Source organism: Podarcis liolepis (genome assembly GCF_965112155.1).
Source record: "Podarcis liolepis genome assembly, chromosome: 2".
NCBI classification, from domain to species: domain Eukaryota; kingdom Metazoa; phylum Chordata; class Lepidosauria; order Squamata; family Lacertidae; genus Podarcis; species Podarcis liolepis.
Window position 1 is genome coordinate 84,994,280 of NC_139555.1, and position 16,902 is coordinate 85,011,181.

General features: G+C 43.9%; 1 protein-coding gene across 10 annotated transcripts in view; it reads left to right on the plus strand.

Annotated features, from left to right (window-relative positions):
• The window catches only part of MGLL (monoglyceride lipase), a 160,555-nt gene that overhangs the window by 76,773 nt on the left and 66,880 nt on the right, over positions 1 to 16,902 (plus strand). For 2 of the 10 annotated variants that reach the window (XM_083489422.1, XM_083489424.1), the window contains exon 2: positions 4,748 to 4,886. In XM_083489422.1, coding sequence (XP_083345548.1) covers positions 4,762 to 4,886 — 125 coding nt within the window. In that variant the 5' untranslated portion in view covers positions 4,748 to 4,761. Of the gene's footprint in view, positions 1 to 2,725; positions 4,135 to 4,195; positions 4,587 to 4,747; positions 4,887 to 16,902 lie in introns of those variants that run through there. The other 8 variants (XM_083489421.1, XM_083489420.1, XM_083489427.1 and 5 more) reach the window with 8 other exon arrangements.

The window sequence follows — 16,902 nt, forward strand, 5'->3', positions numbered from 1 at the left end:
GACACTGACAAACTGGAACGTGTCCAGAGGAGGGCAACCAAAATGGTCAAAGGCCTGGAAACGATGCCTTATGAGGAACGGCTAAGGGAGCTGGGCATGTTTAGCCTGGAGAAGAGGAGGTTAAGGGGTGATATGATAGCCATGTTCAAATATATCAAAGGATGTCACATAGAGGAGGGAGAAAGGTTGTTTTCTGCTGCTCCAGAGAAGCGGACACGGAGCAATGGATCCAAACTACAAGAAAGAAGATTCCACCTAAACATTAGGAAGAACTTCCTGACAGTAAGAGCTGTTCGACAGTGGAATTTGCTGCCAAGGAGTGTGGTGGAGTCTCCTACTTTGGAGGTCTTTAAGCAGAGGCTTGACAACCATATGTCAGGAGTGCTCTGATGGTGTTTCCTGCTTGGCAGGGGGTTGGACTCGATGGCCCTTGTGGTCTCTTCCAACTCTATGATTCTATGATTCTATGATTCTATGATTCTATGTATATTTATTTATTAATGACATTTGTGTGCCACCATATAACATAAAAATTTCTGAGCGACTCTCTGTGCTTTTTAATTTTTTAGTGGACTCAGGAGACCATTAATAGTAGTAGCATATATGAGCAGCCTTTGTACAGTGTATTCTACATAGATAAACTCAATAATTCTGAATGGTATATCAGAACAAGCATATGAAGCTACTTTCATGTAGCTGGATATTTGGTCCTTTAACTACCTATGACAACTGGCTGCTGTTTGTCCTTTTGTATGCCATGCGTAACTTTATTATTATTATTATTATTATTATTATTATTATTATTATTATTATTATTATTATTATTATTCTACACATTAGAGCCATGGGGCTGAGGTCACCTAATGAGTTTATCGCTGGGGCAGCATTTGAACAGGAGACTTTCCAAAGCTTACACTCATACTCCATACAATTCTGACTGTATCCTCCACAGTCAGGCCCATGTATTCAGAATGCAAAACAAAATCCCTATTATTATTTATGCTTGGCACTATTAATAGTAACACTCATAACTGCAATTCACAATAAATTACAGCTGTGAACCTAAGGTCCAGGAGCTACTCTCAGATTTAGTGCTCAAAATTACAGAGATTGTTGGTGGTGGTGGATTAATAAACCATAAACCGCAAACAATCTACCACCAATTTTACTCAAACCACACACCTTCAAAAATCAGCGGCTGAGAGAGGGTGCCACAAAATGTATGGGGGGGGGCTCTGTAAATCAGTGCTGGTGCTCCTTCCCCTTGTTTAGAATAACTAGTCAGGGATGAATCTAGGCCAGGGGTCTGCAAACTTTAAGACAAAAAGAGCCACTTGGACCTGTTTCCGAAGAAAAAAAAAACTGGGAGCCGCAAAACTCGTCATTATAAAAATAACTTTTTTGTCACTTTTTTATTATTTCTTTGTTTGACCCCTCAGAATTACTCCTCCTCATAGAAATAAACGTTAAAATAACAAGTTACCTTTTTTGTGTGTGTGTTCTTCACTCCCCTTCAAAACAGTGACCAGCGTACATGCCCCTTACAATGTAGCGGGCGGGCGGGAAGGTGATGTTGGGACGGTGCGTGACTAACACACGCACCGCCCCCATGCGACGTCACAGCCTGTACAGCGCCTGCCACAGTGGGGAGTGTCGGGGCGCACAATGCGCCTCCTCCCCTCACTAGTATCCGCCCCGGAGCCGCGGCAAAGGTGTAAAAGAGCCACAGTTCCCCGGAGCCGCGGGTTGCGGACCCCTGATCTAGGCTATGGGTAGGCAACCTAAGACCCCGGGGCCGGATCTGGCCCAATCGCCTTCTAAATCAGGCCCACGGATGTTCTGGGAATCAGTGTTTTTACATGAGTAGAATGTGTGCTTTTATTTAAAATGCATCTCTGGATTATTTGTGGGGCATAGGAATCCGTTCATTCCCCCCCCCCCTTCAAAATATAGTCCGGCCTCCCACAAGGTCTGAGAGACTGGACTGGCCCCCTGCTGAAAAAGTTTGCTGACCCCTGATCTAGGCAATTTTAAACTTTGATCTTATGACCACCACCCCACACCCCTTTTCAATAGCAGTATTATGTGGTGCCTCAATGCCATGAGCCAAGTGTGCTTTATTTGAGGCCCTCACCTGCTCATTCCCCTAAATGGGGCCAGATCTATTATGAAACTAATGAAGCTTAAATCTTCAGGGTCCCTAATCCTGGAGGGATGAATAAAGAAGCGACTTTATTCCCGCACGTATATAACATTTCCCTAATTTTCATCTTCCTCATAACTTGAAAACTATAAAGGCATTTGGGGATGGGGGGGAATTCACACGTGACTTTTTCATGTGAGCCAACCCAGTGCAGCAATTTTAATCAAAATCTGAAATGTAGTAGTAAAGTTGTTTTTTAAAAACAAAACAAAACAAAACAAAACACACACGTGGTGATCTGTCGTGGAGCAACCCCCGTGAAGATGATAACAATGGTTACCCAGGCCTTGTTGCTGGTTGCGAAGAGGCACCCCCCAAAAGCCTCAGGGTCCGCCACTGAGCGGGGCCCAGGCCTTCTGCCCTCAGAACCCCCGCCAAGTGGCACCACCTGCCCACTGGCAGCTTTACCCCTCGGGCGGAGGTGCTTGGCAGGTATGCGGAGGTGGAGGCCTCCTTAGTTCCTCCTCGAGAGGCGCCACCAAGGAGGAATAGCACCGCGCTGCCCTCCTTGACGCCCAACAAGGCGATGCCCTAAGATTCCGGGTTCGGCGCGGGGGAGGAGGAAGAAGGGCTCCGCCCAGGCGCCCCAGGGGAGTCACCCGGCCCCAGGCGTGGCCAGCAAGCCAGGTCTCCGCGCGTGGCCACCAGTAGGAAGATCTCTCGCAGCAAGGCGCGGGGGAGGTGGGGAAGAGCTCCTTCTGCCGCCGCTGCTCCTCCTCCTCCTCCTGTGCGCCCGCCTGCCCTACCAGAAAGGGAAGGCGTTTATTTCCTCGGCCTTAGAATAAACCCCTCGGGCGCCTCGGCCGCTTTGTAAGGTCTACCTGCCTGCGAACGGAGCGAGCGGCTCCGCGCCTGGCATCATCCCCGGCAAGCAGCCCGGCGCGTCTCGGCACCTGGTAACGAAGCCCTCTCCTCTCGCCCGCCCGCCCGCCCGCCCGCCCGCCACAATCCCCGCCTCCACCGCCGCCGCCGGGAAAGGCAACGCGCGCGCCTCGGCGGAGTTGCGGATCGCGTCCTCTCGCGGCGGGCGCCTGCTTGGATCCCAATCTGCTCCGCAACACGGGCTTATTTAGAAAGCGGGTCTCCCCGTTGCCTTTCCTAAAGCCCTAAAACACACAAGCAGAGGGCTTGCGGTCGGGGGGAAGGTTGCTTGCTTTTCAAATGCAGTAACCCGGTGGGTTTAATACCCGGGTGTTTGGAAGCAGATCTTGCGGAAAGGAATAGGAAGGGACCCCAGGTATTTTCCAACCGGGGTCGCAGCAGTAAAGACATCTCTCTCCTCCCCCCTTGCATCTCTTCCCTTGACCTCGTATTGGCAGCAAAGTTTGAAAGCAACCTGCAGCCGGCCCCGCCTGGGAACTTTCAGTTTAACCGGTCCATGGCTGAATGTTCAAGGTGCCTTTGATGTTTGTGTACGAGCGCGTGTGCGAGTAGAGAGAGAGCAGCTTCTGGGAAGCGGACTGTTGCTTGCTTGCTTGCTTGCTTGCTTCCTCCCCCCACCCCGGCTACACTTTATCACCCACCTTCTTCCTCCCACCAGCCCACACGCGCGATTTGCTTAAGAAGAACGGCGCGGGGTGGGGGTGTGTTGAAATTAGCAAGAAGTGGTAAATTGATTAAGACCAGTTTCCTCCGAGAGAGCGCTTGCAAAGAGGAGCGCGGGAGGGGGAAGAGCTAGAGCGAGAACTGATCGCAGGCAGCCCAGCCCCTGTAGAGCACAGGAGCTTGCAAAGGAGGGGTGGGAAGTGAGCATTGCTGCTGGTAGCGGCTCAGTTAGCTGCCGTTTGCAACGGTGAAGAATTGATCTAGCCACTGGCGGGGTGCTGGGTGTTAGGCGGGGTGTTCCTGCGGCTCCTCGGCGACGTGCAGAGCGCTCTCCTTGATTGCATTTGACTTGCAATGCCGGCAAACCGTGCACAGGATGAAATCAGGTTTGTTACGACGTTCTGTATGGGCTTTTCTTTTACCCTCCCTTCCCTCACATGTCAGAAAGGATCATAGCAACAAGGCAGTGTCAGTCACCTCATTACAGTGTCTCTTGTGCCGTTCTTTGGAGATATGTGTGTTGTTTTTTTAAAAAAAGAGAGATGATGAATCTTTTATGCAGCTGGCTTCTTGTATCCATACAGGAGCTTCACAATTTGCACTTGATTGCAGCTAAAATCTTTTTTTGTGTGTGTGTAAGATCCGCTTCCTTAAACTGATGGAAAATAAACACAGATGGGAGATGAGGAGTGGGGGGGGGGACTACAAGCCATAATGAGGCAGTGTGGTTGGGTGCTCTTTCTCCTTTCTACCCTTTGAGCATTTTCTTCCTGCAAAAAGAAAATGTGAGTCTTCAGTCTGCAGAGCAGTTGCATGGAGCAGAAGAAATCCAGCCTAGGTTTGTGCATCTTTGGAAAGTGGAAGAGGTTCACTTGGATAGTGCAAGTTGATCTGTGGATTACACTCTTCCTTGTATAGTATTCACGGATTCCTTTGCATGCCGACTCTTTCCAGCAATTATGCCTAAAAGTGTGTGTTTCCTCTTTCCACACCTTGTAGGTCACTCTTCTAGAATGCCAGAGGAAAGTTCCCCACGGAAGACTCCCCAGAATGTCCCATATCGGGACCTTCCTCATTTGGTCAACGCTGATGGGCAGTACCTTTTCTGCAGATACTGGAAGCCATCCACCCCACCAAGGTGAGCACTGCAAAGGGGAGCATTTCTTGTGTGTAAATAAATAAGACACCTTTCATTCAGCTTCACTCCTGTTTGTTCTGCTGTACAGAGAGTAGCACAAAGAATGTGTTCTTTGTCAAACCGATCCTTGCCCCAAGCAACTTCACTTCAAAGGCTGTAACACCCTTGATCCTTCAGTATTTGTGATGGAGTAATGTTGCATGTTGAAATATTGCACTAATATAACTATTGGTAAGCCCATCTTGAGTAAGGCATTGCATGCTGTTGCAGTAAGAGAGGAGCTGTCTATTAATCATTCATCCTCCTACTCATTAGAATAGGCCTTAAAAGCAACTCACATGAGTAAGGCTTGGAAGATTGGAACAGTTCTGTTTCTTAACCCAGTGAAACCAAATGCCGTGAGAAAATTCAACATGTAAATAAATATGTTAATCAAACACTGTTGAGTTTCAGAGCTGTGTGAAGCTTCAGGTTGCACAGTCCTTACCATTATTTTAGGGCAAGTAAGTAAAAACTTCAGAGCCAAGTTAAAATGGTTATACATCTCAGTTCAATGGCAAGTTTGCCCACATGTTGCATGATTATTTACTTTTCCTAATGGTAGCTGTGTACTGAGATGACTCTTTAGCTTGGCTATAGGGTTCTACTGGAACTCAAGAGCCCTGAAGATAGGTTCAAATAACAGTCAAAATTACTAAATAATCAGTCATTTAGATAATCCCCTTTTCATAATCCCCTGCAGAATAATGACTTCTTGGATATGGTTCTTCAGGAAGCATGAATATTGCACTCTAGGTGGACTTATGTGGAATTTCCTCATTTTTTGTTATTTCTGTCCTTTTTCTCTACTGAAGCTGGCTTGTTGAATATAAATGCCAGCTCCAGCAATGGAGGAGAGTTACATATAGAAGAGTGAGACTATTGTTCTGCTCTTTGTCTTTTCTGCAGGCGAACAGGATAAGCTCTGTTTATTTTTACATTGCAAGGCAAGAAATCATATTTGGAAAATGGTTACCCAAGGAACAGTAGGGAATTCAGCTTTCCTGTCTCAGTGGATTCTGTAGCTACCCCAACTACAGTAGTTAAGCTTTGCATGATGCGACACCTGGCTGAAGACAGGAACATAAAACTTCCATATTGTGTGAGAGCAATGATCCATTCTAGACTATGAATTTGTCTCCAGCAGCACTTCTAGAAAATGGGAAGAGCAGCAATGGGGCAAGCACGAAGTAATTGATCTAGGTGATCTTTCCCATTAGCTTTTGAAGCTATGAAGATCATTGGCTAGTGTTTTCCTGTGAGCCTAAGAGAGAGGTTACAAGGCTCAGTGGACTATTGATCTGACTGTGGACGTTTTATGTTCCTCCTGCCTTCAGTTATTTAGCATGTAAAACTTGTGAACTGCTGAAGTCTGGGGATACTAAAGCAGTTCTTTGAATAAAAAGGACTCCTGATTCTTCTTATAAGCTGCTGTCTTTAGTGCATTGTGTCCCATATCATTCATGGAAAGCATCCATTAGCGTAATTTTGTCATCATTCAAGGCCTACCTTAAGCTTTCAACCTTTCACCTAGAAACAAAACCTGTAGAATCCTTGTGCTTTGTTGTTTACAGCATACAGAAGCCATCCTCCGAAATGGTACTTCTGTATCATTTCAAATGAATTGCTTCAGCAGCTTGCACCTGGGTTTGTTGTGTTTTTGTTTTTGCAACTTGTAAGTCAAGGATGTGTTCATTTTAGAGGCTCTATCCTGAGTCCTCCCAGGGTCAGTGGACAAACCTTACAAGATTTGGAGTTGTCTGTAAAGCATCTACCTTGGCCAGACTTTAACTACATGATCCATGTGGCAGCTCTGCCAAACCTGAGGGTAACTTACTGGCACTGCTTGCCACAGGAGTTCTGGCATCATCCTTAAAGATTTCCTCTACTGAACAAATTCAGAATCAAAACAAGCTGCTTCTGTGAAACCAGCCTGTCACGTATTATAATGCTAATTAATCATTAACTGCCCACAGTGTTCTTCAGTGAGTTGCAGAATTGCGTTCCCCTTTCATGTTTAATTTCTTAGCAAATTAGTGGTGCTCACATGAGTCTTTGATCAAGAAATGAAAGGATGGCAAAGCAGTGAAAGTTAGAACTTGGCATTTCGTTCCTCCTGGTAGCTTGGTGTCTGCACACACCAAGTGGTTAATTGAGAACAAGATTGCCCTAGTTTTGTGACAACAAAGTAAACAGGATCAGGGCTGCTCACTTACAAGTGGCTCTTAAGTGTGTGGAGCCGTTTATTTTTAGCCTCTGATGTATTGTGAGTTATGTGTGAGAGAGGGAAATTGTAGGTTGCTGAATAATAATTTATCAGCCGCATCCGACTTTCATGGGACAATCTTGAAATACTAGGATACTTGGAGAAAACACATTCCTGGACACTTTCCAAAGCATCCTTTAATTCCCTGCTTCTTCTTTAGAAGCACTACGGCTTTTGTCTAATTATTAATGATAAACTATAATAATACTGAGGAGCCTTGGGTCAATTTTACCGTTCTGTTAATCTGATGGGGGTTCAAACCCAGAAGGAAGACAGTTATATTTTGTGACTCTTTTTGGTTTGGTTTTGCTTTACCTTGATCCTATTGAGTATAGGGTTGGACTAAGTGTTCATAAGAAAAAAACTCTCGAACTTGCTAGGTAGGTTTCAGGCATTTTTCTGTGACATAGCAACTTTTGAATCTTTAAAGCGGCAATTGCTTCACACATACACCTCCCCTTGTGAATATAAAATGAGAAAGCCACCACATGTAAACTTCCCCAACTTGACACACATGCATAGAAACATTAAGTCTCGTGAAGTTTAGGATAGAATTCCATGTAGTGTTACGGCGAGTGTTCCAGTGGTGCAAGGATTTTGCACGCTCTCCCTCTTTCCTCTCTTGCGTTCTTCAAATCTGCTTCTTGGGGTTCCCCAAACTTCTGGAGCAAAGGGAAGAAAGGAGAGGGAGGGGCTTTATACACTGGTGCAAGGTGCAAGTGAATAATGTCTGAATCTGTGCGGAATTGTGTTTCATCCAGTTGGTCCACATGCCTGTGGCCTGTCTTGAGTGAAGGGCTGACTTACCTGTATCTCCCCATCTCCCACTATATTCAGTATACAAACCCAGGTGCCAACAATCACAGTGAAAAATACAATTTTGCTTTGAAGGTGGTGATCACCAGGCTGTAGGCTCTAAGGTAGACTAGAAGTTTTCACTTAGGATGTGGGGTGGTTTTTTGCTTTCACTGCTCAGGTATCTCAACAGGGCAATGCAGATGTGTCTTTCCAATTGCAGAAGCTGTTCAACTTGTTGAACTTGATCTGTGGGAAAATATGTCAAAATCCATTTGAAATGTTATGTTGCAGTCTGTTTGGTGTGTAATCTGGGTTGGGTTAATTTAGTCTTGTTGTTTCATTTCTAATAATGAGAGAAACACTGTTTGTTTTAATTAAAGCAGCACACGGATCGCTCGCAGGAAAGTAGGTACAATTACCCAATATAATTGAAGCTATAGCTACACAGTGAAAGAACAAGTTCGAGGTAGTTCAGCAATGTTTGGAAGTTCAGGTAATCATTAATGCAGGAAAATTGTAAACTCTTCCTAGGGGCAGCTGGGCTGAGGAGAGAAAAAGCACATTCCCCTACTATAGGTTTTCAATATTAGTTAAGCCAAGTCTTTCCAATAAAGGCTAGAAAACCCCTGCTTGCCACATGTAGAGAATATACACCTCACATTACAATAAAATACCCTCTTCTCCCCTCCCATGTTCATCTTGTTGCATTTGGTTTTCTGGTCTTCCAGAAAATCAGTCAAATCTGTTAAGCACTTCATAAATAGCTACATTTTTTGGTGACTGTTTATGACTGCATAAACCATCTGAGTCTCCTGAGTTAAAAATTATGCTTACTTTTTTTGAGAATATGGGCCAACCACTTTTCATGTTTAATGTCCTAAAGCGAATCATATACAGTACCGTTTTTTGGTTTTTTTAAATGTCTTTGGAAATGGTTTTCCCTTTGAACACAAGCACACACCATTTAAGGTAGAGGCCTTCTCTGGGCCTTTGGCTCTTAGCTTCAGGTGTAGTAGTAGAGCAACTGAGCAACTTTCAATTTCTTCTTTCAAACATGGAAACCAACCAGCAGGCATTGGAGAGAATCATATTGTAAAGGCTCATTTGGTCATTCTAAAGAAGCAAAGGCTTTTTTGTGTGTGTCTTTTTTTTTTGTCCTAAGCTTTTGAAGGATTGTACTTGACAGCTATTGATATTTGGAAGCATTTCCTTTTTTACCATTATTTCCATTGTTTACTTGTTCACCCTGAAGCCTTAATTCTTCTTAGTGGGTTAGGCTTCTTTTACTATTTATTATTGCCTATTCAAGTTTCTAGCCCCTAAGTGTTAGTTATGTAGGTTTAGGGAGAGCCCTGTTTAATCCTCCTGTGTTGTGATGTTGCTGTCTTACACTGTTTTGCTTGCTGAGTAATAAGAATAATAATTTCATTATTTATATGCCACACACCTGACTAGGTTGCCCCAGCCACTCTGGGTGGCTCACAACAAAATGTTAAAAACACAATAAAAGATCAAATTGATATACAGCATTTTATTGTACGTGTGTGTGTTTCATAGAATCATTTGTTTGCGTTTGCATGTGTGTTTAAACTCTTTGGGGGACACTTTGGTTTAAAAAGCAGTATATAAATTAATGGTAATAACAACATAATCATTCCGTACTCGGAGAAGGAGGAGTGTGCTATTGATACTTTGAAGGCCGTGCATTGCACTTAGGGCAGTGCCTGAACTCATCTGGTGAACTGTCCATCAAGAGAGCCTACCCTTTTCTTATATAACTTGCTTATGTTATTATTAGAGAAAGGGGTCTTTTTAAACATACAATCTTTGAATAAACTACTGTCTGCCTGACATCTCTGTGGGTAAAGGAGCAATTTCTGGTTCACCTACAAATCTCTTGTAAAGATAACTATCTTTCCTTCAGACCTAAAGCTAGGGGTGGTGGCAGCATTTAGGAGAGTAGGATTGGCTCCTGGACCAACACGTCCCAATGAGTTCAATGGGACTTGCTCCCTATTAAGTGTAGATAGGGTTGCTATCTGAGTGTCTCTTGTCTCCTACCATCTATTAATTGAAGATGAGATAATGATGCTTGTGTTGGATCAATGCCAGTGTTAGTGAAGCCTTGAAAGTAGGGGGATACAAAAGGTTTTTAGCATCTGGAGAGACCAAGGTGTTTACGTATGCTGTTATTTATTATTCAGTCCAGCTAGATTTCTTCCTAATGTGTTTAATCTGAAATAGTATACTATGTAAATTGTTGTGTTAGGCCGGCTGAAGATATTGCAGAGAAGTAGTTATGTGTTTTAGGAGTAGTACATAATTGCAGGCAGGAGGAGACTTAGCACTGGCAAATCAGCACCCCATCACGTCTATATCTCAATGTCATGAGTAGCTTTCAGTCTTTCTTCTTTCCCAGGGAGTCATCTTATCTATTCAGTTCCTCTTGGTGTTACTGCATTCCTCTGCACCATGGCGACTGCCTTGTTAATTTTCAGTGGGACACCCTTTATGGTTTTTTTCTCGACTCAACGATGGAAAAAACCCAGCTTCAAAATAAGAAGATATTTTTTTAAAAAGATACAGAAGTCCTGCTTCTCATCTCGCTGTTGATGCTCAAACAGGCCTCATTAGTGCGATAATTTTTTCCCAGTTGCCACAAGAATGCTCCATAAAAACAAATCTGTCTTTGTTTTGCAGTGGGAAAACCCATGAAAGAAGGCAAACAAGCTGGTCCATGAATCATGGTTAATGACACCATGAAGATGTCTTGGAACACAGGTCTCTAGCATGACAGACACTGGGAGGTGGGGGAATCCTTGCAGGCAGTCTCCACTTACGGATGCTTCTGCAGGGGCTGTCTTCATGATCACAGAAATCCCCCCATGACCAAACAGTCAGTCATATTATAATTGTTTCGTCTAGAACCACGTTCAGATGGTAGCAGTTTCATTTTTAAAATTATCTTCCCCACCTCTCCCCCCCCCAAATGCCCCTGCAGATGGCATTATGTAATGATACGGCATCATTCACATTGGGCCCTTGTAAGGAAGAAAATAATGCTAATGAGTTGCTGACTGAAGCAATGGCAATTTTGTTGTTGTTAAAGAAAGAAAAGAAAAGTGATACTAGACTAGAATCTTTTGCTTCCTTCTTCTTTTCTAATGCTAACCAACCACCCCCCAAAATAATAATAATAATAATAATAATAATAATAATAATAATAATAATAATAAAAAAATAGTCAAGTTTCTATACCACCCTTCGCCTGAGGATCACAGAGCAGTTCACAATAATAAAAAACAACAACAAAGCTGCTTATGCAAGCTGCTGCCATTCAGTGTGGACAGTACTGAGCTGGCTGGACCAATGGGCTGACTCACTGCAAGGCAAGGCAGCGTCCTAGGTTCCTAATGGAAAACTGGTTAGAAACAAAAAAAGATGCAGCCCTTTTTTGCTCTACCTTCCACTCTGCAAGAATGCCAAACAAGCAACTGGTGGAAATTTTGACCTGGTGCCAGCTTATTTGCTTTATTCGTTTATTATTTGCTTGCAGTATTTATAGGTTGCCCTGTAACAAAGCTGTCACAGTGGCTAGCAAGAAATAAAACATTTTTAAATTAATCAGCAATGAAACTGATGTAAAGCTTTGTCCTCCCCACCCTATATGCTAGGTATTCATTACAATAAAATAGAACTAAAGGCTTGCAGAACATCTTGCGTAGTGTGGCCCTTAGATTTGTGTCCCCATGGAGAACGCTGGCAAAGGGACCTCATACAAGTGGAGGGACAAAGGGCTGGGAGCAGGTCCGACTTTCTCCTGCCTTTTCTGTATCCACCCACTGTGAGTGTTTGTAGTTCTCAGCTTGTCTCTTTACTAATAAGGAAAGCAGCAATCCTTTGTGGGCACAGTGCTACAGGGGTTGAACAGGGAAGATGGAGGTGACTATATATAGTGTAGATTTTCAGACGCACATATCTTTTTCTTTTTTTAAAGGGCCAAATCCCAAATAAAAGATACAAGCTAGCCGCTGATTTCCCAGCAAGGGAAAAACGAACAGCCCACATACAAAAAGAGCTGAACTTCAGTAAATTTTCCTCTAGGAAGGTTTTCTGCCAAGTGACTCCAAATGTTACTTCCACTTTTCAGCTGGAAATTACTGCATGATGATACTGATCAAGTAATGGAAGGAAATGTACCACATTTTAAGTATAGGCCAAGAGCTCACTCTTGCTTTGGGTTTGTCCTAATACTTGTAGTAAATCCATTTGCAGAAAGATTTTGCACTCCGTTAATGCATATAGATGGTGACGGCCAGATAAGGAGAAGGTGCCAGATGAAAACAAATTGCATGGTTTAAAGATAAGAATGATTAGTAACCTCTTTTAAAGAAAGTCCCTGATCTAGCGAAATACAGAGGTGAGTACTATATATATCTTAAGTCCCCCTCGCCCCAGGTTAGGAGGCTCCAAGGGTGCAAAATATGGTCCTTTCTGAAAATGGAGAGCAAATGTAATTTTCTAGTCTGTCAGTGCTTTTAGCCAGTTTGTGGGCTGCAAGGGAATATTTTAATAACGTTTCCTCCGTTGTTATTCAGTGCAAGGTTTTAGACTTGTCTGTCAAACATGCGCAGAGACATAGTTTCTTTGTTGTGCCAGGCCAGAGGGAGAAAAAGGTATTGGGGAAGCGGTAAGTAATTAAACTTTAGAGAGATCAGTATCTCACTGACCTAGTGGTACATATGGAATAGTTAAACTTCAAATTAAGAATTCTGCTTCACGCTGTCCATTTATAAACAATAGATGACAGGTCGGCATTAAATTTAGTAGGGCCATGCATTTAAAAATCCTTTGGATTGTAAACAAGCATGTTTTTATCTTTACTGTGAGAGCCTCCAGACACAGAGGGTAACATGCTTACCTGTAATCGGTGCAGTGCCATTGCATTCTGGGTGGCTCACAGCATATATCAGATTATTATTATTATTATTATTTATTATTTATACCCCGCCCATCTGGCTGGGTTTCACCAGCCACTCTGGGCAGCTTCCAACAAAACACTAAAATACAGTAACCTATTGAACATTAAAAGCTTCCCTAAATAGGGCTGCCTTCAGATGTCTTCTAAAAGTTTGGTAGTTATTTTTCTCTTTGACATCTGGTGGGAGGGTGTTCCACAGGGCGGGTGCCACTACCGAGAAGGCCCTCTGCCTGGTTCCCTGTAACTTGGCTTCTCGCAGCGAGGAAACCGCCAGAAGGCCCTTGGCGCTGGACCTCAGTGTCCGGGCAGAACGATGGAGGTGGAGACACTCCTTCAGGTATACTGGACCAAGGCCATTTAGGGATTTAAAGGTCAGCACCAACACTTTGAATTGTGCTCAAAAACGTACTGGGAGCCAGTGTAGGTCTTTCAAGACCGGTGTTATATGGTCTCGGTGGCCGCTCCCAGTCACCAGTCTAGCTGTCGCATTCTGGATTAGTTGTAGTTTCCAGGTCACCTTCAAAGGTAGCCCCACATAGAGCGCATTGCTGTAGTGCAAGCTAGAGATAACTAGAGCATGCCCCACTCTGGCGAGACAGTCTGCGGGCAGGTAGGGTCTCAGCCTGCGTACCAGGTGGAGCTGATAAACAGCTGCCCTGGACACAGAATTGACCTGCGCCTCCATGGACAGCGGCAAGTCCAAAATGACTCAGAGGCTGCACACATGGTCCTTCAGGGGCACAGTTACCCTGTTCAGAACCAGGGAGTCCCCCATATCTGCCCACCCCATCCCCCCAAAACAGTACTTCTGTCTTGTCAGGATTCAACTTCAGTCTGTTTTATGACTTCATTATGAAAATGTTGCCCTCAAATGTGAAAAATAGAGTTATACACAGTGGCCACAATTCAAAGCCAATTCAATGCCTAAATGTCATTTTAAAGTGGGGGTTGTGTGACCCAGTCCTTTTCATATCTACTCTGAAGCAGGCTTCACTATATTTAGTAGAACTTACTCTCAAGTAAGTGTATATAACAGTGTGGTGTTCTGTACTTCAGCAGTGTGATTAATATCCCAGCCCTGAAATCCCATTGATGTGGATGAAGCTCTGTCCATTGTGGGAGCTCTGATTTTCAGTCATATTCCTCCAATCACAAGATGCAGAATTCTACTTGAGAAAAAGAAGACAGCAGCTGAGATTTTTAGAATATAACCTAGCCCTGACCTTCATAATATGCCATGGCAACAGCATATAGCCTGGGATATTAGAATGAAATCTTAGTAGATTAAAGGGGTTTTAGCTGATGAGTTGGGCAGCTTCACCTGATTAATCAATCAGTTACCCAACTGTAAACAATTATCTGTACATTTGGGGGCAGAGAAGAACAGCACATAAGAGTCTTGATTTTTGCTGCTGTTATTAACCCAGACAGAATTCTCATACCTATTGGAGAGTAATAAAACAATATTAGAAACAAGAGAGACAAAAAATATTATCTAGTTCAACACCCTGGTACCAAGCAGAACCATCCTTCTCAGATTAGCGTGTTCAATCCACAGTATGCCGCAGGCAGAGACAGAAGTGTCACAGAAAGCTTCTTTCAGAGCATGTGGCTGCAGAATACTCAGCTAGTGAGCCCAGTCAGATACAAGTAAAATTCCCCTCCCAACATTTTGATGTACCTTATTATTATTATTATTATTATTATTATTATTATTATTATTATTATTATTCTCCCACTTCAGCTTCTGCCATTTCCTGCACACACTTCCTTCTCTGTTGTCCTTCCATGTGTTGAAGGGAGACCCTAGAAAGCCTAAGAACAACAGTCTTGGATCAGACTGAGGACGCATCTAGTGCATCCTGGCTGTAAGCCAATCCCTGTGACATCACATCGTTCTTTAGCCTTGGTGGGCCTAGTAAAAACAAGCAGAAATAATAATAATAATAATAATAATAATAATAATAATAATAATAATAATAATAAATTTTATTTATTATACCATGATTGCAGATGGAGAGCTGTACATGCATGGACAAAGGCCATGCAGTAGGAAGGTTTTGAGAAGGGCAGTAGCTCAGTGGTGGAGCTCAGGCTTTGCCTGCAAAGTTTCCTGGGATCAGTCCCTTGCATCTCCAAGCCGGACTGCTGAAGAGCAGCTCACAGAACTGAACTATTTAGACCAATGCTCTGACCAGGTATAAGGTAGTTGTCCACATCTACACTGTATGATGGGTGTGGGGACCCCTTGGCCCTCCACATGTTGCAGAACTACAACTCCCATCAGCCCCAGCAAGCATGGCCACTCACCAGGGATGATGGAGGCTGTAGTTCAGCAACATCTGGAGGGCCGAAGGTTCACTGCTGTACGATAGACATGGCATAAGTATAACGGCTACAGTCCACATAGCAGAAGCAGGGAACCTGGTGCTCTGCAGATGTCGTTGGACTACTGTCCCATCATCTCTGACCGCTCTGCCGACTGTGGCTTGTGAGAATTGGAGTCCAACAACACCTGGAGGTTCCCCATCCACAGTACCTGTCACAGAATTATAGAATTGTAGCGTTGGAAGGAACCACGTGGGTCATATAGTCCAACCCCCTGTCATGTAGGGTTAGGCTGTGAGCATGTACTTTTAATTTATGTCAGTAAGATGTACACGAGGGACGCAGGTGGCGCTGTGGGTTAAACCACTGAGCCTAGGACTTGCCGATCAGAAGGTCGGCGTTTCGAATCCCCGCGATGGGGTGAGCTCCTGTTGCTCGGTCCCTGCTCCTGCCAACCTAGCAGTTTGAAAGCACATCAAAGTGCAAGTAGATAAATAGGTACCGCTCCGGCGGGAAGGTAAACGGCGTTTCCGTGTGCTGCTCTGGTTTGCCAGAAGCGGCTTAGTCATGCTGGCCACATGACCTGGAAGCTGTACGCCAGCTCCCTCGGCCAATAAAGCAAGATGAACGCCGCAACCCCAGAGTTGGTCACGGCTGGACCTAATGGTCAGGGGTCCCTTTACCTTAAGATGTAACAACTAAGTGTGTTTCCCCCCTGAAATTTTAATGACGCTGTGTGCGCATCCTTGCACGTATTTCCCATTTTAAATTACTGGGATATATATGCATATAACTGCGGTAGTATAATCATTTCTATTACTTACATAATTACTATCATTTTCACCATTTGCATCCCCAGTGTAAGGAAGCTGTAGGATACAGCACAGGCAGGGTTAAAATTAGAGGAGTTCATAGGATGTTGAGGCTTCTGCGCAGTGCCTTTTTAAATGTTCTATAATTTTTCTGCCTTCGATGAAAGAGAACCCCATAAAGCACAGCTCTCCTATAAATGAATAACAGCTTGAGGCTTATGCGAGAGTCGTTATTTTGGCATTGTTGTAGGTGTGCATGTATGTTTTGGTTCAGCAGTTGCCAGCTATGCTACAAATGAGGATTGATTTCCTTTTCTGTTTTCAGTTTGGGTACAGAAATGAATTCCAATATTCCCTGATTTTTGATCCCATATTTGGGGACTTCTTCCATCTCACTGGCTGCTTGGTCTAGCTTAGTTCTATCCATCTACTGGATACTCTTAGTGCTCTTAGTTCCCCCCCCCCCTAGAATAATGAACATAGGGTAAAAGGTTACAGGATTGTTTGTGTAACCTCAGTGCAGTGCTCCATGTCAAGAACCAGTTTAAGATAATACAGTATTCATCTGTTTGTTTGTTCAATTTGCATTCCTCCCTTCATCAGTTCCATTGATCCAAGGGTGTGTTACATCTTAACACACTGTAAAATAACAAAACATTTATAAGATTGCAGCTCACCATCGCTAGTAGACAGTGGAGTGTTTACTCAATTCCCCCTGCTGTGCCCAAAAACCTGCGCAAAAAGGTGTGGTTTTTTGGGAGTGCCGAAAATCAGCAACAATTATTTCTGCCT